Here is a 25,028-nt window from a genome sequence, read left to right as displayed (position 1 = left end):
AAAGTCAGTGTCTGGCTCTGACTGCACAGAGCTATTAAGGGGAAAAAAAATAAGGGGAAAAAATAAAAGTGGTGCTGATGTGAACAAATATTTTGTTTTTTTTCTATGAAAAAATGTTAAAATCATGGAAACTGTTATCTTACGAAGAAACCGTGAGCTTTTTTGACCCACTGAATATGAAAGCTAATGGGATAAGGTTTAATTAGCATGAACCAATGTATCCAAACAAGAATGCAGGGAAGTACTAATTTATTAAGCTGTAAGGATTCTTTGGAGGAGTCAAACTTGGAAATGAAGTATTGCATCAAACATGAACCTTAGTAGTCATTTTCATACTAATCATTCAACCATGATTTATTTGTATCTAATCTGTTTGTAGTTCTTCATGCATGTTTCTCTCTGTAGGTTCCTAACTAAATTTAAATTTAAATTAAAGATTTTGGCTTTCATAAAAGTGCAGATAAAACTTAATATGTATTTGTTTTATGCATGACAAATATTTTAATTAAAATCTCACTTGTTTTTCTTAAAAGATGCCAGTGGTACATAAAGGCCAAAATGAAATCTGAAGAGAAAAGAAGGGCTCATTTGCAGAATGGACATTGTAAGTACTTCAACACTATGTTGCATTATATCATATTTTAGATTCAGCATGTTCAGTCCTCGGTGGTTTAATCTGACTATTTGAATAGTTCCTTGTCATGTGCATCACAGGGGTGTTTTTATTTCTACATCCTCTTGAACAATTTCACTAAATTCACTCGTTAATAAGGCTTTTAGGTATTCTGCTAATAATATTTATCAGTTATTCAGGTGAATTTCTTTGAATACTCAGCAGGTCTGGAGCATCTTGAATTTCTGCCTCGAAAATCCCTTCTTGGTGACTTAGTGCCTTATTTGTATCCAATTCTCTTTGTCTTGAGGGGTCTACTTTTCCAGCCACACAAGAAATAAAAAGTGGCATGGGTTGTCTTCCCTTACGTTCTTGCTCACTGATGAGTACAGTTAGAGAAAGTCCTGCAATCTCTCATGGGCAGTATATTGATTTTATTTAGTTTAGTGTAGCTACTTAGTTTAAATCATTAGTCTTGCTGGTTTATGTTAGGGTAGCTATTTAAAGTATTGATTTATTCAAAGGATATTATACAAAGGCTATTTATTTTTTGTAATTTTTCTCATTTTTTGTAACGTGCTTGGAAATACTATGTTGAGGACAGAAGCTAAGTCACCCAAAGCAGTCTTTTTTCAGATGGCACGATTATATCCAGCCACATGGCTCTTTCTGTCAAGGAAAAGGACACGCTTCTTCATAAAGGATACTTCCTTGAAGATTTGTTTGTCTTTTGTTTCCAAATATGGTCAGAAAGGAAAGATGAGAAAACCTTCCTGTTGGAGTGTTTGATATATGCCTCTGAGACAGTGACTGAGTTTGAGAAAAGCCCCACTCTGTGTCTTTCAGGCCAAGGTAAATGATGACTGTATTTCATATTGACATGCAGCTTCATCCCAGAGGCTTCTCATTCATTTGCAGTTATTTCAGCGTCAGACTTGAGGGGGGAAGTCTGTGCGCATGTATGTGCACCACAGAACCAAGGATAAAGGAGAATTACCGTGATTTACCCCAGCAGCTAAGACTGTATTGCCAACAATAGTCCCTCTTTCACACCGAGCACTCAGCACCTCCATAAGAATTACCTCCTTCATGCTAGCAGCAGTCTTTGACTGCTGACTACCTACAGACTTGGTATCCAGCATCTGAGCTTAAAACAGTATGTGGAGCTGCACAGTCTCTGCTGGGATCAGTATAAGGGTGACCTCTCCTAGGCTGAGTGAAGCTGTTTGAAGAAAAAAAATCCTCTGCACCGGTTAGCATCACATGCTCCTGTTTGCAAGTTTGTCATGTCCACGCTTTACATCCTGTGCTTCTGCTGTGTGCAGAGAAAGCCATCTCCTGTTCATCCTTCCTCTCTCCCTTGGGAGCTTGGTGTGAGTCAGGAAGATTTCAGGAAACAAAGTCTTTGAAGGTAGTTAGAAAGGGATCTGTGATCTTGCTGGTAATCCGACATCCCGTGATGTCTGGTGTCCTCTCTGTGTGGTGTGTGCACCCTATAGACAGTGGTCTAAATGGCTTTTGCACACTACTTGACTTAGCCCAGTCACGCTCATGTGTCCTGAACATGTGTTCTTCACCTAATGCATTTAGACTCATCAGATAATGAGCTGCTTTAGACTTGGCTACTAGGTGATAAGAGGAAGAAGGCTGAGAGGTACTTAATGCTTTTAAGAGGTTCTCTGGACCCAGCTGCAATACCCTTCTCTTACGCTGATAAGTTCATGCATTATCTACATCAACTTCTGTTAGTGGATTGAAAGTTTTCCAGAACTTAATCGCCACATGGCAGCAGCTTAAAGTAAATCCCATCCAGATAGTCCAACAAAACAACTAAGTTCTTGGACATGCTATACTCAAGAGCACAAGGGATATTAGCCATGCCAGAAAATGATGGCATGCTGGAGACTGCCAAAGCAGTCTGGCAGCAACCCACTACTGCCATGGCCATCTCCAAGAAATTATCGAAGCCTTCTAAATGGATTGGGATATTGTTGTTCTCGTCTTGCATCTGGCTCTCTGGTTGTTCCAACTAATCAGAAGAGAACAACACAGCACAGTCCTCCAGGACCCATCGTCATGGAAAAGGATCTCAAAAATTGGACCTGTTTGGCAAAAGGATTGTTCAGCCGTCCACCCATAAACGAAAGGAGTGAATTAGAAAGCACTGTTTTCAAAGTAAAGGACAGATTGCCTAAATTGCCCAAGGAGCAGCAAAGGGGAATATAAACTGCTTTGGCAATAATCACTGTTAGTCTTGATGATCTGTTTTATTCCATTTTTTGAGCCCTCACTTGGTGTCCCTGTAGACACCTTTCCAAGTGACCAACTCAGAGCTCGTATTTCCTCTCATGACTTGCTTCATTTTCCAGATTTACCAGCTGTACTTGAAGCATTCTAAGGATGTGAGCTAAGTGCAGAGACGCCAAGGAGCCTCTTAGAAGTAAAACACTAAATAGTCTTTGGAAAGGAAATGCTTACATCAGCAACAGCAACAACAACAAAACCAGTAGTTTCTTACCCAAAATGGTGTTTTCCTTTAAACTTAGCCAGGGCTGTTATTTTTCCTTAGAGAAGTTTCCAAAAACTTTATTATCCTCTTAATTTTCCTGGCTGAAATGCTATGCTTCAGGACATGCTTGTGTTCAGCTGGGAGAGTGACAAAACAGCATAAGAATTTGACACTGTCTTATCAGTTGAACACCAAAGACTGAGCTTTCTAAAGGCCTTTGAGTTACTGTTCCTGTGGGACAGGATAAAGTCTAGGACCCATGTAGCTAACAAACATGACAGTAGGTAGAGGTATAAGTACCTCAGACAACCCAGTGCCTGTATTTCCTCCATTCTTTACACTAACACTGGCTGAAAGGATGCTTGATGTAACAATGCACTGCAGGAAGCCTAAAGAAGTATCCATGCTTTCAGTCACCCCCAACATCTCAGGAGGTTTGAGAGCGTTCAGCAGGACCTTTCTTACAGTTTCAATCAGTACTTTTGAATGCTTTTGCTAGTGTTGGGTTGGCAGAGCCTTCTCTTCTGTCTAGGGAGTTGTAACGCTCAGCTCTTCAGTGTCTCAGAAGCCTCATCTCAAAAAGCTACTTGAAAGATAAGAGGAAATGTTCAAGTCTGTGATCGGTCAATCTTCGAAGGCTTTAGTGCTGACAGCAAATAGGGAAAATTTGTTCATTCTGCAGTTGGTTTCTGTGAAATTAGTAGCAAGCATTGGTAATTTTTGGTAATTAACCTCTTCTGTTGGGTTCTGGAGCTTTAAATGTGGAAGATTTAATGTATTATTTCCAATCCTTTCAATTGTCTAGTCAACCAAAAAACAAAACCATATTGTTACAGTGCATGAATGGAAAAGAATTCTTGATTCCGAGTATTCTCTCTTTTTTGCAGTACGTTTTCCAGGCATCAAAACATATATTGATCCAGACACGTATGAAGACCCATCTCTTGCTGTCCATGAGTTTGCAAAGGAAATAGATCCTTCAAGAATTCGTATTGAGCGAGTCATTGGGGCAGGTAAAAGTATACCCACTTTAAAAAATGTCTAGGCATGGAAAGGCTGCTTTTTTCCAGTCACCAGGATAATGCAAGTATTTCTCTGATAGCAGCAGTTCAGTCTCAGGTGGTGTACACGAGGTATTGGTTTTGGCTACTGTTCCGAATGTGGGTATATTCAATTAAGGAGTTCTGGAGAGGTCGATTCTCCAAAGCAATAGGTTTACCCCTTTTTTAAGGCTTTATCAACCTTTTGGTGGTAGGATTGAGTTTGGGGGGTGGTTTGTTTGTTTGTTTTGCTGGTTTGGAGGTTTTTTTGCTTTGTTCCAAATGTACTCGAAGCACCATCACTCAACATTTGCCATAGTCACGTATTCTCTGTCACTGAGGGGGAGATCAGGTCAGAATCTGTTTCTGGGAGCAGAATCTGTTTCTGGGGAAACAGAATCTGTTTCTGTAATCTTATTAAGATAAGAATTTAAAAGACTAAGAAAGAAATATTCTCAAATAGAAAATAGGAGGAGTACAAGGGGGAAAAGAAGAGTCTGGCTTGGGATAGGCTTTCCTGTAGCTTTTACCGTAGCTGTGCAGAGAAGGATCATTGTCAGAGAGGGAAAAGTGGAAGATCTGATGAGAAGGTGTAGACAGTATGCAAGGTGACATGGAGCTGGGAAGCAAGATGAATGAGAAAAATAGCAGCAGGATCCACTCTCACATCCTATTTGTCTTTGAGTGCGTGGTGGGGACGCAGAAGAATTACTTTTAACAAGTATTTTAGACCCTGGTTTCATCCATGGGGTGTTTACCTTCCGTTGAGAATATCCCATTGAGGTTGTAGGTCATTGCACTGCTGGTTGAATAGAAGTTTCGGAAGCTCATTAATCCTTTCTGTATGTTGGCTCTTTTTCTTTACAAAGGGATGTGACATGTCCCTTGTGTTTTTAGGGATCTTACCCTTTGCTAATGTGCTCTGTTTATAGGCATGTCTGTTACGGGCATTGGGTGTTAACTTCTTGTCTTGGCTTTTGTTTAATTGTTAGGTTTTGATATTCAGGAAAGTGCTGTGCAAGTTCACTTTGCCTTTGCAGGGATAAAGGCTCATGGCTGCTCTCTAGAGTTCACTAGAGGTCCTGGTGGCAGCTCAGTGGTGACAGAAAACACACCTTTGTGATTAACACAACAAAAGTTAAATCCTTGTGAAGATCAGTCTTGTAAAACCATTCCTTGGAACTTTTGTACTGACTGTCTAGGGCAGATAGCATTTCATTACTGAGCAGGTCTTGGGATTGTTTGCTCTGTGGTTTACACACTGAGAACTTAAAAAGAAGGGACTTACAAACTTACCTAACTATTTGGGTCTCACTACGTGGCTTGTGACCAACATGTCATTCAGAAGGCCCACTAACATTTCACACAGTTATAACAAATTAAGACAACAGATAGACTGACAAGAAGGGTCTGAAGTTCATGTGGTACATCGCATCCTCTGTATTGTTACCCACACACTGTCAGTGGCTTAGGAGCATGAATCATTTCTCAGCCCCAACAGAAAGGGAAGGTGGGAGAGCTACGGGTCTGTATCAGAAATTTGGATGAACATGGAAGCAGAATCCTAAGCTCTAGCTCCAGCTCTGAAATTTAATTTCTCCTGTGAAAAGACCTTAACATTATACCTGTCTGTCTTCAGTTTACACAATACAGATATTTCTCTGCGTCCTTAAGATACTAAGAATGACTGAGTTTTCTAAATTGCTATCTTAAAGGTACTTTTAATACTAACTACATAGAAGTTTTGTCTTCACCTCGCTGTGTTTTTATTTCAGTATCAATAATTAGTACGTTCCATACTTCAATACCCATCTTTGAGCTATCCATTTTGAGTTTTCTTTAACAATGCTGTTAAATTGCTTACTATGTAAATGCCAACATACAAATGCTTTTTTTTAACCTTATTTACTTTCTCTAACCTTAACGTTGTCAAGAAAAAAAAGCATTTTGGAGTACAGTGGACTGCAATAATCAGTTACATCTTGTAGAAGGGGGGCAGTGGAAAAAATGTTTTTATTTGCTGGTGAGCCCACCAAAGAACTCATACTAGCAAGCGTTGTCAGGAGAGTTACTATCAGAAGACATAATATACGTGATCCTTCTTTTTTATCTTTGTTTCATTTATCTTAGTCACTCTAGAAGGCGAGGTATTTTTCAGTGACGATCTCTCTTTTAATGACACATTACTACACTGATAGCAATGGAAATGTCTCCAGTGTTGTTAGAAGTCCATTAAAAAGTGGATCAGTGCACTAGAAAATGTCATTCAAATAACATAACAGAAACAAAACCAGGCCTGTTAACAAACGGGGGAAAGAAAGTATCAGCCTGGAAGAGAGAAAATTCTGTTTCATGCTGCAGTCCATTTTGAGAGAGCACTTCAGAGTTTACCTGATTGCTTAAGCTAGATAACATGTAGCTGACACTTTGCACCGTAGGAATTATGTGCTTGAGAGAGTCAGCCCAGAGGGCTGACTTCTGCAAAAACATTCTGTCTGATTTCTTTTATATCTTCCTTTTCCTCAGACATACGATAGATCTTGATGCCTTAGATTGTAAAGCATACTAAAATACATTCAGCATTATGGTATAAGTGGTGATTTCAAAGCAGGTGAATACAACAGACAAGGATTGGGTTTATTGATTTTAGTTCACATGAAAATTGTGTCCTTATTCTCGAGTTAATACCATTATGAAAATTCTTTACTCAGCTTCTCTCTCCCTTTTCTCGTGTGTGTAGAAGTGAATTTTTGCCTGCTTTGACACATTTTGTATTTTTTATCTTCTAAATTTACTTGGGTAGTCTACTTTCTTCAAAGATATTTGCCTAGCAGGGCTTGCAGCCTGACTGCAATGATATTTAAACCCGTTTCCATACAGGCAAGATCCATGCCCGAGGCATGGAGAGTACAAATTCTGACAGAGTTTTTGATAGCTGCTAGGAGACATAACATATCATTATAATTCACAGCAGTCCTAAAACATTCTTTATACCTTCTCTCTAATTCTATATTAAACATTGCAACTCCATGTAAAATGGATTACTTTTGATAGAATTACTTTTAAAAGATACTTACACTTTTCACCTAAGTGAAACAAAAAATGCAATCTTCTACGAAATGCAACCTTAAAATCTTTTGAGAAGTTAATTAATCAATGCATTTGTTAAATTTGTTTTGTTTGAACAGTTTATTTTGATTAATGATTTTCATGGTGAATTTCTGCATCTTTAAATTTTCAAAACAAAAATTGTTTCCTTTCAATACCAAAAGTTTTCACTTTGAAAATGTCAAAGTGGAACATTGCAAATATTTTAATGTTTTTTGTTCCTAGCATTTCTGGCCAAGAAATTTTTGAAACTGATCTTTTAGAGAAAGCAGTTTCCAGTTTGTTTTTTTCAATGGAAAAAGTCATGTCCAAGAGCTCTTGATAATTCACTAGTTGCAATGCAGTCTTCTAATAACTTCTGCTGATATCTTGGTTCAGATTGGAATGTAAAGGCAGTAGGGGAAGGAGTTTGCAGCTAAATGGAAATTGTAGCTTGATCAAATATTTATAACAGCAAGCAGATTACAATACCAAAGGCAAAACAGAACCTGTTGTGAGTGCTTTGCTTATGTTCTTCATGGTACCATCAACCAAATAAACAGGTATTAATGAAGTTCACATTCTAGCAATAGTTACTGTTGAAATGGTGACATTGATTAGTCGATTCCCTTTTATTTTATCAACTACTTACGATAAAGTTTTACTGTTGTCCAACTTGATATTGTATATTCTTGTATTCAGAGCTCTTGGCTGAGATTTTTATCACTAATATTAAATATTCCATGGGAACTGCAGTTGGTTCAGTACAAAGATCCCACAATTTGCCATCTATTCGTTGCTGTAAATTTTCTTCAGATTGTCCCTTTCAACCGCTCTTCATATTCAGGTTGCTGAACCTACTGACATGTTACCGTATCAGTTGATTTTGTCGTGTCCTTGGCACTTTTTTCTGCCCCATCAAGGGGTTTAAGGCATCAGCAGCTCTTCGTGGAAGGAGTTCTCAGAGGTACTTTACCAAGTCTTAAAAATTACAATTATCCTTTTATTTTCTTGGTTAAAATCTTGTAATTCAAGGAATTCTTTGATTTTTCAGAGTAAACCGTATTCTTTTTATAAACTAAATCCTCTGCCAGTTCTCCCACGGGCCTAATGTCTAAAACTGGGGGAAATAAGTTGAGTTGTATTTGGTGCTGTGACCTTTCAGTTCTATCAACAGCAACTATCTGTGTTGTAAGATATTTGTTTTGATCCCATGTAGTAATACCAGACTGCATATCAGATTTTAAGTGACTGACGTTCCTGTTTCATTTTAAATAACACATATGTTAACACTGAAGTTTCGGGACTGCTCAATTGGGTTGTTTTTGTATAACATACAGTAAGACGTGTGGGGTTTATATCATTAAACCAGTGATTATTTCCACTGTATTAAAAATGGACAGCAAATGAACTCTTATCTTTTTTTCCAGTCATCACCAGCTTTTTCCCTGGAGCAAAGAAAGATGTTGACTTCATTGACATCTGGCTCTTAGCTTCTACTTATTACATATGCAGGACCTTTACTGCTGCAGGGTCAACACTTGTCAGACTTAAGTGATGAGACTTAGATTCTTAGATTTTAAAATTCCCTTTTGTTGAATACATTCCCCTTTGACTTTAAAAACATTCAAAATTCTTTACCTGAGCAAAACTCCAGAAAAAGTACTCTGGGATGAAATCTTGTCAAACTCTTTCTCAGTGTAAATAATTCAATGCCTCAGAATGTATCACTGATCTCCATCTAATCTAAATCAGCACTAGAAGTTATTACACATACCTTAGGTTTCCAAAAGTAGTAACTGGCTGTTTTGTGAGCTGATGATCACTTACTGTCTGTTTGACACAAAAAAAATTACTGTGAGTCTTAATGCTCACCAGTTGATCAATCCCAGTAGTCAAAAGCAGTGAAATTACTTTCTAACTGCACAAATCATTCATCCAAAAAAGGGAAAAGAAACAGGTCAGGGAGAAGACACAGTTTTCCCTTCCCCTGCTTTGGATGTTCTATAGATAATAAATCTTGGGATTGTAAGTCCTTCACCTGCCTCCTTCAGTTTAATTCATTTCAAAACACTTGGTGAACAGCCCTTAACAGTCCCTGAAGTATGAATGCCATTATTTATGAAATTCTGAAGTTGTACTATTCTTGTATAGTCTTCAACTAGCAAACCAATTTATTCTATGACCCATGCTTTCCAAACTGTTCTCCAAAATGAGATTTTGCAGTTCTGCAAATTCATTGATTGTGAAATCTCTTTTAAAATCTGGATAGTAAGGCTCTAGTATTTTTGCTTTTCACATCAAGAGAAAGAAATTGGAAATTTTTCTCATTTTAGGTATTTGAGTTTGGAAAGCCAGAGGTCATGGCTTTAGACATTCGTTCTAGCACTGCACCATGTATCACAGAATAGAAGATTGATATACCATGTCTCTTTCAAGACATTCACATTTCATGACTTTATGGTAGGACTTTGGAAGTCCAGATTATCTACTACTTTTTCATTGGAAGTAGTCAGGCAAACAGACTTTTAAGGAGAGCCTTCTAAGAGCTAAAGGGGCAAAATCTGTAGGAAATTCCTTATCAAAATATCCCTTTTGTCAAAAGATTCCCAAAGCATTAGTCTAATGACATATATTTTCACACATATACACACATTTTCAGGGAAGAACATGCTTTGATTTGTTTCTTAAAATTAAGTAGAAATAAAACAAATGGGAGAGAGGGGTGGTAGAAAGAACCCTAGAACACTTGGCTTTTGTTAGCTGTTTAAGAAGCTGCTAATTTATTCAGGGGTTACCTTCAACATCTGTTAATTGTACTCTTGCACTTGATGATGTCTTTGTTTTGAAGTGAAAGACAAGCTATGAAATGGGTTTTTTAATCCCTCCACTCTTCCTGGATCTTACTGGCTAATAAAACCTTATTTTGTTTTAGTGGAAGTGACAGAACCTAATAAAGTAAAAGCTGTATAACAATATCCATCCTAATCCTGTAACATCAGGGAGTTATAATTTTCTGAAGTGAAGCTTCTGCCTTTAAGGCCTCTCTCTTCTAGATTCATATCTGAACTCATACTGTTACAGGATAGAGCTCTCTCATTTTCTTTTCTTTTGTTCTGTCCTTTAAGGAAAACTTCAGACAACGTGGAGTGGAGAGGGTAACAATTATTCCCTCCAGTTACATATATATCTGTTTATGATGGGTTTTTTTTGTGTGTTTTTCAACAGTTCTGATTCAAAATACGGGTACAAAATTTAGTTTTGCTATAGAAGCACCCTGCACTGAGACTTGCCTTTAAATATTTTTGTGAACATTGGTTTATGTTTACTGGATTATGACTCACTGAAAACTGCCCTGCAGGCATCCAGAGTATATTTGCTAGGGGCTTCAAATAACTTTTGACTGGGTTCGAGATCTAAGGACCATTGTGATTTCCAGACAAACTTAATTAGTAAATCTGTAAAGGGAATGAGAGGAGACATGCATTCTTCAAAGGCCCTAACATCCACAGGAAGACATCAGCTGAAGCAAGCTTTGAGCTTCCTCCCATATGCAGCCCAGTCCTGATTTGCTGAAACTGTTTGCCCTTGACTGTCTGAACAGTGAAATATGTAATTAATTTCAAATAGGTGTGTAAATCCATTTAAATAAACCATCTGCAACTGCTTTTCTGTGGCATAATACGTTAAGTACTTTTACATGCTTTCCGAAACTGGGGGGTACTCAGGTATTCTGATATTCTCATGGCATTTTTTGTCATATAGGTCTTAGTGTGTGACACCCCTATAGATACATATTGCTGTCAATAGATATTTTGTCTTCACTAGAATGAAAATCTAAGTGTCATTACATTCCTTCCTCATAGCATGCCGAGTTATGTCACAAACAGATTGATAGCATAGTTTCAGTCTCAAAGTGTCAGTAAAGCAAGATGAACAGCACTGTGGGGGGCTGATGGTTTGGGACCATTATTGCAGTGAAAGTACAAGCCCCTGTCATCTCATGGTGTGGCACAAAGGAAAGGTGATTATTTATTGCGAATTAATGCTGAATATTTTGCTTTTCTGGGATATGATGAAACTTGGGAACTTGAGCATCCCATCCATTATTTCTCTGTCTGCGTCTATGGGATATGTGTTTCTTGAATATTTTTGCATTCTTGTTTCACTGACAACTACAAATAACTCTGAACTCATAATAAAGGACAGCTTTAAAGATGGCTGCTGAAGGTTCTTTTGGAAAACAAGGTGTATAACTTAAACAGTACAAACTGTACTGTAGTTCTGCAGGCACTGCGAATGATCTAACAAATATTTCCTCTGTTTAAGGTGAGTTTGGAGAAGTGTGCAGTGGACGTTTGAAGACACCAGGAAAAAGAGAGATACCTGTTGCAATTAAAACTCTGAAAGGTGGCTATGTGGACAGGCAGAGAAGAGATTTCCTGAGAGAGGCTAGTATCATGGGACAATTCGATCACCCAAATATAATTCGCCTTGAAGGAGTTGTTACAAAAAGTAAGTTACTACTGCTGGTTCTTTTATCATTGTTCCCATTCTGTGTCATTTAGTATAAAAATTAAGTGTTAATTCCACATTTAGTATGGATTGCAATTCTCAGAAAGCATCTAAGTCATAAAATGACAGTAGCTACTGCAGAATTTGGGACTATAATAGGAACTGCATAGCTGTTTTCATTTTAAAATGTTTTATTTCTTTTTTTTTAATAAAAACCCTTCTAATTCAAATAAAGTCTTTACAGGTTCTTATTAAATAGACTGTAAAGTTTGCTTATAGGCAAGTGGAATACAGAAACCATAAATGTAAATGATTTGTTAATGAAGTCAAATTGTCTTGCAACGGAGCAGCTATATTCTTCTTCTCCCAAAAGAGCTCATTATTTATTTGGTTGTGGTTTATTGATTTCAGTACCAGAAGAAATCAATTTCCTATATTTTAAATAAATAAAATATAAATTCTCTTAAACTTATTGTACACTTGCAAATTATTCACTAAGATTCCAGAATAACATGTGAAATGTCTTACTCTTTATACCTGTTGCAGCTGCCAAGATATCACTTGCCTCTGAAACCTAGTGTTATGGACTTCTCTGAAATGCTGAAATGTCTAACTTACCATTTAAGTATTAAGTAAGAAGTCGTATTAAAATGCATGTGATTTCTTTAATGCCAGCTTTTTGCAGTAATGAGTTAAAAACCTCATGTTACACTCCTCTCAAAATTCATCATTGCCTCAGCTAAGCCATGTTGTTTGCTAATTTGAAGTACTTACGTTTTTCCTGTAAAGATCAAGTGTGATGTGTATAAAACAATGATGTCCTCTTATTTTAACAGTAAATACAGTAAATATGTTATGAATATTTCCTGTTTTGCCCTTGTTACAAAGCTGTGCTTGGAAAACACAATATACTGGAACAAAGAGGAAAGTATAGCTCCTGAACTCATGTCATAGAATCCTAGAATCATAGAATGGTTAGGGCTGGTAAGGACCTTAAGATCATCCAGTTCCAACCCCCCTGCCATGGGCAGGGACACCTCACACTAAATCATCTCACCGGAGGCTCTGTCCAACCTGGCCTTGAACACTGCCATGGATGGAGCATTCACAGCATCCTTCGGCAAACCATTTCACCACCCTCACAGTAAAGAACTTCTTCATTATATCTAACCTGAACTTCCCCTGTTTCAGTTTAACCCTTGTCCTGTCACTACAGTCCCTAACGAAGAGTCCCTCCCAAGCATCCTTATGGGCCCCCTTCAGATGCTGGAAGCTGCTCTGAGGTTTCCACGCAGCCTTCTCTTCTCCAGGCTGAGCAGCCTCGATTTTTTCAGACTGTCTTCTTACAGGAGGTACTCCAGCTGCTCATCATCCTCATGGCCCTCCTCTGGACTTGCTCCAACAGCTCCATGTTTTTCTTATCTTGAGGACGCCAGAAATGCGTACAGTACTCCAAGTTGGGAGTCATTGGAGTGCAATAGGTTTATGATATGAATTGTTCAAATCTGTTCCTGTGGTTCAGGATTAAGATGAAGAGGATCTTTTGTGGTTTTTTTTTTTCACACAGTATTGAAAGGAGAAATTCATTATTATTTAGGAGTGTTTGGTTGCTAGAGTAAAAAAAATGATGTTGCAGGCTTCTAGAAACATATTGCTTAATGTTCTCCATTGCTCTCCTGTCAGTAACTGCTCTGTCACAGCAAATGAGAACATGACTTAACGCTGGCTGAGCAGCACTGGAGATCTTCGTCAAGAGATGTAAATATGTAGGAACCTCATTGAATTTAGCTCCTTGCTGTGTAATGAGCATATATCAAAAATTAAATTCCACCAGTCTTCACCAACGTGGGCCATTTATAAACAAGTCTCACAGGTATGGCTAGGATCCATGTGGTGGATCTAGTAGTGTATGTCTCATTTCTGAAAAAGGCTAATGGCCGTGATTTACAAACATTGTTTAAATCCAATTAGATGGTACACACAGGGTGCAGTATAATGTGCTTGGCAATGGCATGATTGTTTAATCTTTGCCACGTTTATACGTTTTCTTTCTATAATGGCTCGTTGTCAGCCTAGAGAAAAATGAAGACTGCATTCAGAAAATAGAAACAAACAGATAGATCAGTGCTCCAGCATTAGAGTATCTGTTCCTGTTCTACAGGAAAAGTGATCGTACAGACAACTGTAAGTCAAGAAGTCATCATTAGCAGTTCTGCTTTTCTCTAAGGAGTCAACAAACTTTACTGTTATTTTTGGAATGTTTTGCTTAGAAGTATATAAATACACTAGGTGTTACTGTTATAGTCATACTGTCCTATGAAAATATCTATCTCAGGTATTAAAAAAGTAGAGGAAGTTTGAAAGGAAATACGGGTCAGGCAGGTTGGAAAAAAATGTGCAGCAGTAATTATAGGATGAAAAAAAATACATGTGTTATCAACAAATTTCTCCATAATGCCTGGAAAGGGCAAGTTTTATAAAGGGCAGAGTTGTGCAGTACTGCTCTGCTGCAGGAATCAGGCTAAGCAACAGCATCTTTTTGCCCGTTTATCTCTCGGATGTTGCCTTGCATTTATGCTGCCACATCTGTGCTATTTAGAGAATAACATGCTTCAGCTGGCAGCAGAACCACTAAATCCTAAATCTAGGACAAGATTGGCACAAGCCAACACAGGACAGACATTTCCTGTAACTAAAAGGTGTGCTGTAAAAGTCAGACAGAACCTTGTCCCAGCCAAATCATTTATGTAATGATTAAAAGGTGTTTTGTGTTAGATTAGCAACAGCAGAAACTGATGTGCATTACAGTTCCGCTAAGGTATAAAGGCACATTGGATGCAGTAAATTTGATTAATAGGCGTGTAATGCTGTTCTTAGCACATGCTTTCCTCTTTGTAACCATTAGTCATTAGCTGCTAGCAGTTGCTGATATATATTGCATCAGTTTTTAAGCAGTACCTTCCATGGCAGTGTCATTGACTATTGAACAAAAAAGAAAGTAGATTTGACTGTAATAAGCAGAAGTGCTTTGCCAAGTCAACAGCTATTGACTAGGGCAATAACAAATTCTCCCATTCATTACGAATGAGAGCTTTTATCTGGTGCTACCAGCTAAGCAGATGTTAACTTTTAAATTATACTGTTTTCAAGATTGCTGTGGAATATGTACTGTACAGGGTGAAAAAAATGCTAGACTAAGCCTGCTCAAAAGTAGGGCTGAAACAGTGTTTTAATGCCCTTTTCTGATTGCTTCATTTCTCATTTGTCCTAACTGCGATCCCTAATCACGGAGAGCAGTAGGCAGAACAGTTGCTATAGCACAAGCTTTCTGTTAGCGGAGAGTTCATTTGAAGGGCAATTTGCCAGGCCAAGGCAAATACACCATAGCACAGAATCTGGGTCTGATTTTTCACTTACATTGCTAATCAGAAGTCCCAATGGAAACTTTATTCCTATTTGGTTTGGTTTAGCAACACCATTCATTGCATGGTTTGCCATAAAAGGCTGTGTATTGTCTCACAAATCTGTGAAGGATGCTTAGGTACTTTATAAAAACATCCATGTTTCCCTTTCAAGTCACATTAGGACAATAATGGTTTAGGGATGTCTTCTCGGGTATGTCAGGGCATGCTCAGCTCACTTGTGTGTCGTTGTCCAAGCTGATGCTATTTCATAAACAGGTATAGGAGATAAAACGTTTTTCTCCAGAATGAGTATATATAACCAACATTGAGATCGGGGCTGTATAGAAGTACGATCTGTCTTCTACCTCATGCTAAAGTCTGTGTTGCAGGCTTTAAAAGTCTGTAAAGTAAATTAAAGGCATGCTAACAGCAAACGCCTGCCAACATAACTATGTCTACAAGAGACATGAAAAAGTGGTCACTGAGTATTGTAACTGTACTGGAAGAAGTCATTGGTGTTGCATTAGCCAAACTGGAATCTATAGTTAGTTTAGCTTTATGATATCCTACATAATAGTTTACAGCACAGCCTTGTCAGTAATGTATAATATTGTGTCAGTTCACAGTATCAATGCATGCAAGGGCTTTATTGTAGTAATAATCTTTATTTGTTCCCCTCCTTCTCCTCAGACTTTACCCCAAATAGCTTTCAATTGTTAGAATGAATTTCTAAGGAATTGCTTCCCTTTCTGAACTTTGACTGCTGGAGGATTTGAACCTGTGAGACGTTCAAGAGCAATACTTTTAGCACATTCATTTTCTTTAACAGCATTATGTACCTTGTTATTCTCCAGAAGAAGTCTCAAATTAATCCCATTACAAAAGGAGGATGAATGAAGGCAGCACCCAGAGTTTTGGTTCTGGTGTAAGTTCACATCCTCTTAACATTAAGTCTGGATTTGGAGCATCACCTTCAACTCCCTTATTGTCTCCTCACTGTTTTGCTTTAGTGACTTTCTGCTTATTACAATATAAGCTTGTTTTGGAATCTTTAGTCAGTCATCTGGCAGATTAATTCAAAGCTTTAATCATTAAGTTTCTCTTTAAATTATCGTGTGTAACCTGTTCAGTGCAAGAAGAGTCCTGATGTCAGTATGCTTTGCCTTGTCCATGAGGAAGGCAGTGCAGCACCATGCTCCTCCTTCACTACAATTTGCAGGATATAGCTCTTCATATCTGACCCATTTTTCAATTTCCAAAAATGCTGTGATAACAGTCTTTTTGGGTTTGGGTTTTTTTCAGCTAAGACATTGTGTTCTAAGCCTTAGAACCCTCAGTGTAATGAATTTCATGCTGCCCTTTTTTCCAACCAGTTAGCAGGTTAAGACTGTTAAATGGAGTTCAGAATTCAATTTGAAAGGTGATACATTTGCAGTGCATGTGTTTATTCTACACAGCAATGTCTATTTGGCTGTTACGCAAAAGGACTGAGGAGATTTTGTGGCAGTGTTTGTAACATCCTCAGCTTAGTCATGTATGGTGAAATTGTACTTCCAGGAAATGTGATTGTGCAAAGTGTTGACCTTTTAAGAGTTAAGTTGTGACCATTTGAAGTAGCTGCCAAAATATGATTATGATTATACACTAAAAAAATTGTGACCTCCATTACAGTACTTATCCTTGATTTCTGAAAAGTAAAACCTTTAGGGCCAACAGAAAACATACAATGTTAATAAATTCCATGTTAGCATTGTAGTAGTTTATAACCTGCAGTGTAACCCATTTCAAAGCTTGACATTTACTTCTGTCAGTAATCTCAGTACATCACTGAGACATCACTGGCACCTCCAGGCACAGATGTACTTGTTGGAGACCAAAATGCCTTCAGACCCACCCTTGAAGCCAGCCTTGCACTGGCAGGCTGCCTCGTGCAGCATAGATGCACAGCAGGGTATGAAGACATTATTCATTGCTGAATATCCTCCATTCTGCTTATGGACAATCCACTAGGACACAAAGTGGTGATGAGACTCTATATGTGTTGTATTAGCCAGTAGGCTGATACGGCATTAGGCATAGAGATTAATTTGTCTGATGAAGCATATTGCTCAATGTCCAAGTGGAGACTGGTGACAAGTAGCTCCAAGGAGACCTTATAAAGTTTTCCAATACTTAAAGGGGGCCTACAAGAAGTCTGGAGAGGTACTTTTTGCAAGGGCATGTAGTGACAGGACAAAGGGGAATGGCTTTAAACTAGAAAAGCGTGGATTCAGATTAGGTATTAGGAACAAATTCATCACTCTGAGGGTGGTGAAAGACTTGAACAGATTGCCTGGAGAATTTATGGATGTCCCATCCCTGGCAGTGTTCAAGACCAGGCTGGATGGGGCTTTGAGCAACCTGGTTTAGTGGAAGGTGTCCCTGTCCATGGCAAGGGGGGTTGGAATTAGATGGTCTTTAAGGTCTCTTCCAACCCAATCCATTCTGTGATTCTCTGGTTTCTACACATGCATGCATGCATGCATGCGGGTATTTCAAGTAACACAGTCAAGCTACCATGCACTCCATTTGTTGAAGGTTGCTGGCAAAAAATGATTCTTGATTCTCCTGAATGGTAGATACTTAAATCAGCTTTTAAACATCTGGGAAAAAAAAAAAGAATTTTTCTCTCATTCATTACATTCTGAGAATTGTTTGCAAAAATCAAAGTGCAATTATTGTTTCCTGTAGTTTAAACCAGTTACATTTCTGCTGTTCTGCTTTTCTGATTTGCAGCTAGCAAGCTATACATTATAACTGTCAATTCTGTTGTAACATCTTTGACAGGACGATAAGCAATGAAGAAAAAGCATATTGTCAAACAGCTAACATCTTGTTAGCAGCAGCTTATTCTGACCATGATACAGCATCGAACATAACTAAACCTCTGTAATTCTACTTTATAGGTTACACCCAGGAAACACAATTTCACTTTCTTCAGGATCCTTTGGCTTCAGATGTCTGTATTCAGACATGTTGGACTTGACTTTCAAAGATATTTAGGTACCTTGTTGTGGGATGTGGTTCTAGGAGAAAAATAGGTAACAAAATAATTCATAGCAACAGCCATAAAAGATGAAGTAGACAAGAAATTGCCAGAGTTCATATTTTCTTTCTTTTTAAGCAAGATCATGGTTTTCAGTTTGCATAATCACATCATTATTAACTGAAGTGATTGCATTTCCATTCTGAGTGTAGTATGCAATTTCTTTCTCCACCATGATAGTAGAGAATAAAGTGGTATAATAAGTTAGAGGGCATGATAGTTATAGTGTGTAGGTGATATATGAAGGGTAGGAGCTTTTATGAAAACTGTAGCCAGAAGATTTAATGAGTGACAGGGGGGGACAAGATTGCAGGGTCCTGACAGGTTTGCAACAAAATGGCTGATACGCTGCCTCTGTAGGAAAACCATATAAGCAAGGATGGGAAAATTATAAATGACAATTGCAATTGCAATTGACAGTTAAAGGAGTGAGAGTGTTAAAGAGTGTATATTAGGCAATTAATAATCCTGATTCATAAGCTGTGTTTGGTTGATTTATTTTGGTAACTGTACATTCATTTCTTATTCTGTATGGAGGCGATAGCACACTAGTAAGTATACATGTGGCTGAGTCTTGTCCATCTTCCTGCCAAGAGGCAGAACCAGTTACATTTAAACTAGTCTGGATAGATGCTTGCCTCTATCCTGTTCGCAGAAACCTCTCCTGGTGAAGATTCCACAGCTTCCCTGGGCAATCTGTTGAGTGTTTAACTATCCTCATACTTAACCTTTCTAGTGTTAAATTGAATTGTTTTTTTTACTGCATCTTAAGGCCATTAGCTCTTTCCCTGTGTGTGGTGGAACAGTTTGTGCCTTTCCTCTTCGCAGTAATATTTTACATTTGTAGACCATTATAATGTCTTTACTGTCTTCAGTAAATCACCCAGGTTCTGTCAAGTTTTTCTTCATGGTATATGTTTGCAAGACCTTTGCTCGGTCTTAATGCTTTCCTTTGGACTCTTTCCAGTCAATTTGTGTGTTTTTTAAAGTATGACTTTCAAGAGTGGATACAGTGGATGCTGTATCCACTCTGGCAGGAAATAATTATTTGTAATGTAAACTGTGCTACTAATCTTTAAATATGTATGGGTTTCAATAGTGGCTTTTGTTTTGATTTATTATTATATGTAGATCTTCCTCTGTGAGCCAACTGGCTGTCTAGTCTTCCCCCCAGGATGTATTTGTGTGGTTACTGCCATCTCCATTGACCCACTTTGTCTTCCAGAATTTTATCCTGTGCTTTCTCACAGTTTGTCCTAGCATTTCCTAACATTGCCTAGCATGCCTAGCATTCTATTTTGGTCTTTCTTAGATACAGATGCACAATTTTAGTTCTGGCATCACAGTCATTAAGGAGAGAACAGAACAGCAGCAAAAGCACTGGACCATGCTATTTGTATCTTTGCAGGTTGACAGTGGAACACGGAGGACAGTTTCCCAGCTGTTATTACCCTGAATGTGCAGTAGTTTAATCAGAAATTTCCTGGGGAAATTTGAGGAAAGTGCTAAGGAAAAAGAATTCAATCACACAGTACTATTTGGAATATATATGGATCGTGATGTAGTGTATTCATAATTGTCATCTCATTGACTCATTAATTTGCTTACTAACTTTCTTTTGTGCTGTCATTAGTCTGTTAGTTGCATTTGTAGTTCTTGTTCTACCAATCACCTAAATAATGGAAGAGTGGCAGTAAAACTACTCTGGGCTGCAGTGACATAAGATAAGGCCTTGTACCAGGAAGGCTGTCAGAGGAATATCTCTGTATTTCCATGGATTACAGTTGCTTCTTGATAATAAACTAACAGATGTGTCTGGCTTAGGATAGAAGCCTTTTCATACCAAGTTATACTTTTTTCATGATATTTTGAGTTAAGATGTTGCACTAAGACTAAACTTTCATGGGAGAAATCTAGATTAGATGTCAGAATAATAGAGATAATTTGATGTTTCAGCCCCATGGCAGATGTTTGTCTAGATCCGTGTCTGATACCAAGGAACACAGCTTCTCCTCGAGATGACAAGTTGAAAGATGGGCGACATAATCATCGTGACTGTTCAGTTGCCATTGTTATTTTTTTAAGAGAAACAGATGCTATTTTCACTGGTTTAACTAAATTCAAATTTACACGAATGTATCAAACTAATAACGTATCCTGAGTGCTTTCAATTTGATTGTGTATCTTAATGTTGCCCAAAGTTTGCCTGTGGGTGAAGAGTTTGTGTTCACCCTCACCATTTTGTTTGCATTTTTCTAATTCTTTGGATAAGCCTACCTTACATGTATGAAGATTTTAATCTAGAGACTCAGAAGTTCATTTATCATAGAATCATAGGATCATTTAGGTTGGAAAAGACTTCTAAGATCAAGTCCAACTGTATTTATGAAGTGTTTAAAAACCCAGGGGGCAGAGTGCTGTTGAAGCCAGAATCTAAGCTAAATAATAACGTTGGAACCTTATTACAGAAGAGTTGTAAAATATAGTGAATGTTATAAGTAATATTAATCTTTTCTAATCCAGTGTATTTTAGATATCTAAGGACGGAGGTATGTATCTTAGTACTCCACAAGCCTCAGAAAATGCATGTCTCATTAAATGGGTACAAGATAGCAACTAGATTTTTATTGGCAAGTTGAGATCCTTAAATAACTTTTTAAAGCTACTGTAAATGTCTGTGTCACTGAAAATAGAGCACTGCTATCTGTGCTTTCTCATACTGGATATACTGACAGTCTTTGTGGACCAGTAGTATTGGTGTTGGTACTGTTGACCATGTTATGCTGCCAGGTTCTAGTTACCAGCTGTCCGAGTTAAAGCCTTCACAGAAGAAATCAGCAATGTGTAAACATACCCTAATTCACCTACTATTCAAACAGATCAGCTTGTATGTTTGAACTTTGGTTAGGTGGATGAATGTTTGAGGCATTAAAGCTGTTCCAGAAAAGTTGTGCCCCTTCTGTTGTTCACATCTCTAAATTTTACATTTGTCTGCAAGTATATGAATAAGGAATGAAAAAATATTTCTTCTTATTCTATGTTGCTTAGGCCTACCAGTTCACTTTGCCAAATTTGTGATGAAACAGCACGTACAAGACCAGCAAGTAATTAGTTGAAGAGGTAATGCCAGCAATGTGGTAGAAGTTAATATATAAGGACAAGTTGTGGTCCATAAAATAACCTGAACTAGAATTAGAAGAGCTTTGTGATTATTCTCCTGTCACCTCAAAATAGAGTGGCCATCAGCCATAGTTCATAAGGTGGTTATGGTAGGGGCTGTCCAGATGTCACACATGTAAGCTGTCACATGCAGAAGCATTGTCATATAAACCTCTTCCTCAAGAGATTATATTGTGGTTTTTAATACATCTTAAGGATTATATCTAAATTTCTAATGGAAAGAGGTAGATATCATTAACAGCAGATTCATATGAAGGAGAAGAATTAAAATAGGGATTATTAACTTTCTCATATAAATGATCTGATATTGTATTTTATGGAAACAGGAGATTTGGATGAAAGAAACCTTTGCTTATTTACAACATCATCTTCTTTCTAATGCAAGGATTTCTATAATCAGCTATAGTTTTAATGCATTGGAAGGGACAGAAAGAGAACAGAGAGAAGAAAGGGACATCCCGAGAAGGAAGTGCTACCACTTTGTTTTAGCAAGCCACAAATAGGTTTCCCTGAATAAGAGTTTCTGTTTATCTCAAACCAGATGCATCCTTCTCACACATGAATCAAAGCACTTGCATGGAATATTGCCAGCTGGGACATGCTTCCCACATACAGATTAGTTTACCATCGTGCAGAAATGAAAGCTACTGAAAGTAACCGTTTCCAGTGATTAGCAAGAAATCTTTGACATTTGGAAGCAGAACAGGCATATTATGCAATGAAAATCTGTTCAGACTTGTTTGAGCAATGGTCTGTTGAAAAGTGCCATGTGTTTTCTGTGTTCTGCTCTAGAGAGCAAGTGAGAACTTTAATGACAGACGTTTGCAGTGAACACGCACTCGCACATTTTGCTTCCTGATCTCAGTCAGCATTGCGGCTCCAGCCAAGGCAGATACAAAATTTCTGCTTCCACTGTTCTTCCAGCACTATCATCAGCATCCACACAAAATAATGCCATCACTTTAATAGCTTTTATCTGTAATCTGTTTATTCAGAATCTATTAACTTAGCCCATCACTTGATATTCTTTGTATATTTCTGACCTCCACATTCCTGTCGTTACTTACTGTGTCTTGCTGTATCCACCTCTCACACTATAGTTGTCTTTCTGATTCTTAATACATACGTAGTTCAGGTTCCAGATGAATTAACAATTTAGATGCAAACTCTCTGGGATCCATTCCAGACTCTTGAAGTTTTGGTTAGAAATACAGTCTGCAAAAATTACTGCTTCATACATCTCTCAGTTCTTCACAGATAAGCATAGCTTTGGCACTACTTATAAATCAGGAGGAGATGATAAACCTTTTAAGGGGGACACAAATGAAAGAGAGAAGCAATGTGGGAATAAATAGTTATTTAAGAAAACATAATTCGATGGCATGAGTTTACAGAGTGTTCAGCTGAAGTATATTCTAAATACAAGCGCAAAACGCTAAGAACAATCCTGAATACATTTGAAGACACAAATGTATTTAGTCTGTAATTTCAGAATAGATTTATGACTACATCAGTTGGTAAATATTATCATTTTTATATTAAACATTAAGAAGGTAATTTCTGCTGAATAAAATTTGAAAGTAAGTAAGTTTAGCTGATAATGGCTTTATTTCAGTATTTCACCTAGAGAAGCCTAGTACAGAATTTTCATAATAGTAGAAATCTGAGACAAGCTACTGTACTGTTGCTAGAATCACATAATGGGTTTCCTGTCTTCCTGAAACAACAGAAACTTCTTAATTTCTCCCTAGACTGATAATAACTTACCCACTTTGGAAATGCATGTCCACTCTTTCCTTTCTGCTTTTTTCCTCTCCGCTGTAGTTGAGTACATTCTTCAGCATGCACTGTTCTGCTGTTTTAGGTAAGATTGGCAATTTATTTCCAGTTTTCAATGAATACCTTTATAAGCTTTGTGATTTTGTGGCCTGTGTAAATGCTGACTGCCCAACATTCGTCTTGCCAGAATTGCTGTTGCCAGAACTAGCACAAGATCAAAGGAGAGAGGTTTTGCCACATGGCATTCACCCTTAACGCCAAGTGGTCTTTGAGCTTGAAAGAAAATCCTCTGTATACACTGATATCCACAAAGAGATAATTAACAAGCACAGCTAATTCTATTTGGTCCTTAGCATTTACCAACAAAAAAGGAAGCAGAATGCCTATGCATATGCCACAGCCCATCAGATAGCTACAGGAGCTGCCTAAAACCTGGCTTCTAACATGAATTATCAGATGTGGGCTGGGACATCTGCATTGAGCCTAGGCACAGATGGGTTTTCTATGTAGCATATAGATTTGTAAACGTAAACCAGTATGTAATACATTTCTAATCAAGAGTTCATCTGAGGTTATGGTAATGATAATGATGGCACTCTTCCTACCTTCTGATTTTGGCATTGCGTATTTGAGGGAGTCACTTGGTGTTAGTAACCGAGAAGAAAATCAAACCTCTGTACTTAATTTCATTCATGTTAGTGAAATGTGAATTGTGAATGGTATTAACGTGACTAGAGAAAGGAATCCTCAGCCTCAGTTTATACTCTACATTTGTTTAACTTTTTGTCAACTGACTCTTTGGAAATTCATCCCCCAGTGTTCTTCTTGACTGGAAACAGCCTGCTTCAGTGGTGCTGATTACTGTTTGAAAGTGGAGAGCGTTTATCTCCTGCTCCTTGTTCATACTGTTAAAGGCTAGCAAGGCTAAAAGAGTGGATAATCAGAGCTTTAATTGCAGAACTGCAGAATGTACAGCAGGCTGCATGAATGCATTCGTCTTCAGATGTCATCCATGAAAAGCTACTTCACTCACTAAATTAAAACTCACTGCAGTTTTTAAACATTAAGTACAAAATTAAAACATATTATCTCTCTTTTTATGGAACATATGAAAATTTAAAAGCCCAGAGAACTTCTTAACCATCACATTTGTAAGACCCCATCAACATCTCATATAGGAGGTTTCTGTCTTAAAGGATGAAGAAATCCATATCACAGGAATGGGCAGGTTGTCATTCAGGATCTTTCTTTCCAAAATCACAAAAACTGGGTGATCAAAAGATGACTGAAATGAAATCTGTATTACTAGTTATCAATGGTCAGTCCCCAAATCAGGATGTGTACAAAATGAATGACAGAGGGCTTGGCCAGTGTTGCAGCCTTGCATTTTCTATCGTGAAAACTGTAATTTTCATTTTCTTTCTATCTAATTTGATAGTACCTGCATGGTCATGAAGTCCAAATGTACAGCATGCAGTTCTTGGAACAGCATTCTGGGTATCATACAGAACTTTAAATACATAAAGATTTCAGAGTTCTTGTTTGGCATAGTGCTAAAGCTATTTTCAGTTTAAGCACCGACTGAAAAATACTTATTTAATATACAGTTTAAATACACGCAGATTATTTTATCTCATAGCAGAAGCACACTATTTCCAATTACTATTCCATTAAGACTACAGAGATGATTCAACACAACAGTTGTTGTTTCTGTTAAAAGCCTTAATCGTATTAATGTTGTCGCACCAGTCTTCTCAGGAAGCCGAACTTCAGTGTGCACTGACATTTAACACATCACAAAATAAATGGCTAGAGT

The 25,028-nt window shown here is 37.8% G+C and overlaps 1 protein-coding gene across 8 annotated transcripts in view; it reads left to right on the top strand.

The window, feature by feature from the left end:
* The window catches only part of EPHA6 (EPH receptor A6), a 467,959-nt gene that overhangs the window by 358,549 nt on the left and 84,382 nt on the right, over window positions 1–25,028 (top strand). For all 8 annotated transcript variants that reach the window (XM_061454323.1, XM_061454327.1, XM_061454328.1 and 5 more), the window contains 3 exons: window positions 534–604; window positions 4,010–4,135; window positions 11,579–11,764. In XM_061454323.1, the coding sequence (XP_061310307.1) occupies window positions 534–604; window positions 4,010–4,135; window positions 11,579–11,764 (383 nt within the window). The remainder of the gene's footprint in view (window positions 1–533; window positions 605–4,009; window positions 4,136–11,578; window positions 11,765–25,028) is intronic.

This window comes from Pezoporus flaviventris, unplaced genomic scaffold, assembly GCF_033815535.1.
Source record: "Pezoporus flaviventris isolate CSIRO_AGI_PZ_B2104156 unplaced genomic scaffold, CSIRO_AGI_Pfla_v1 ptg000015l, whole genome shotgun sequence".
NCBI lineage: Eukaryota > Metazoa > Chordata > Aves > Psittaciformes > Psittacidae > Pezoporus > Pezoporus flaviventris.
Note: the sequence above shows the minus strand (reverse complement) of the source record. Positions and strands in the feature narration are given on the sequence as shown.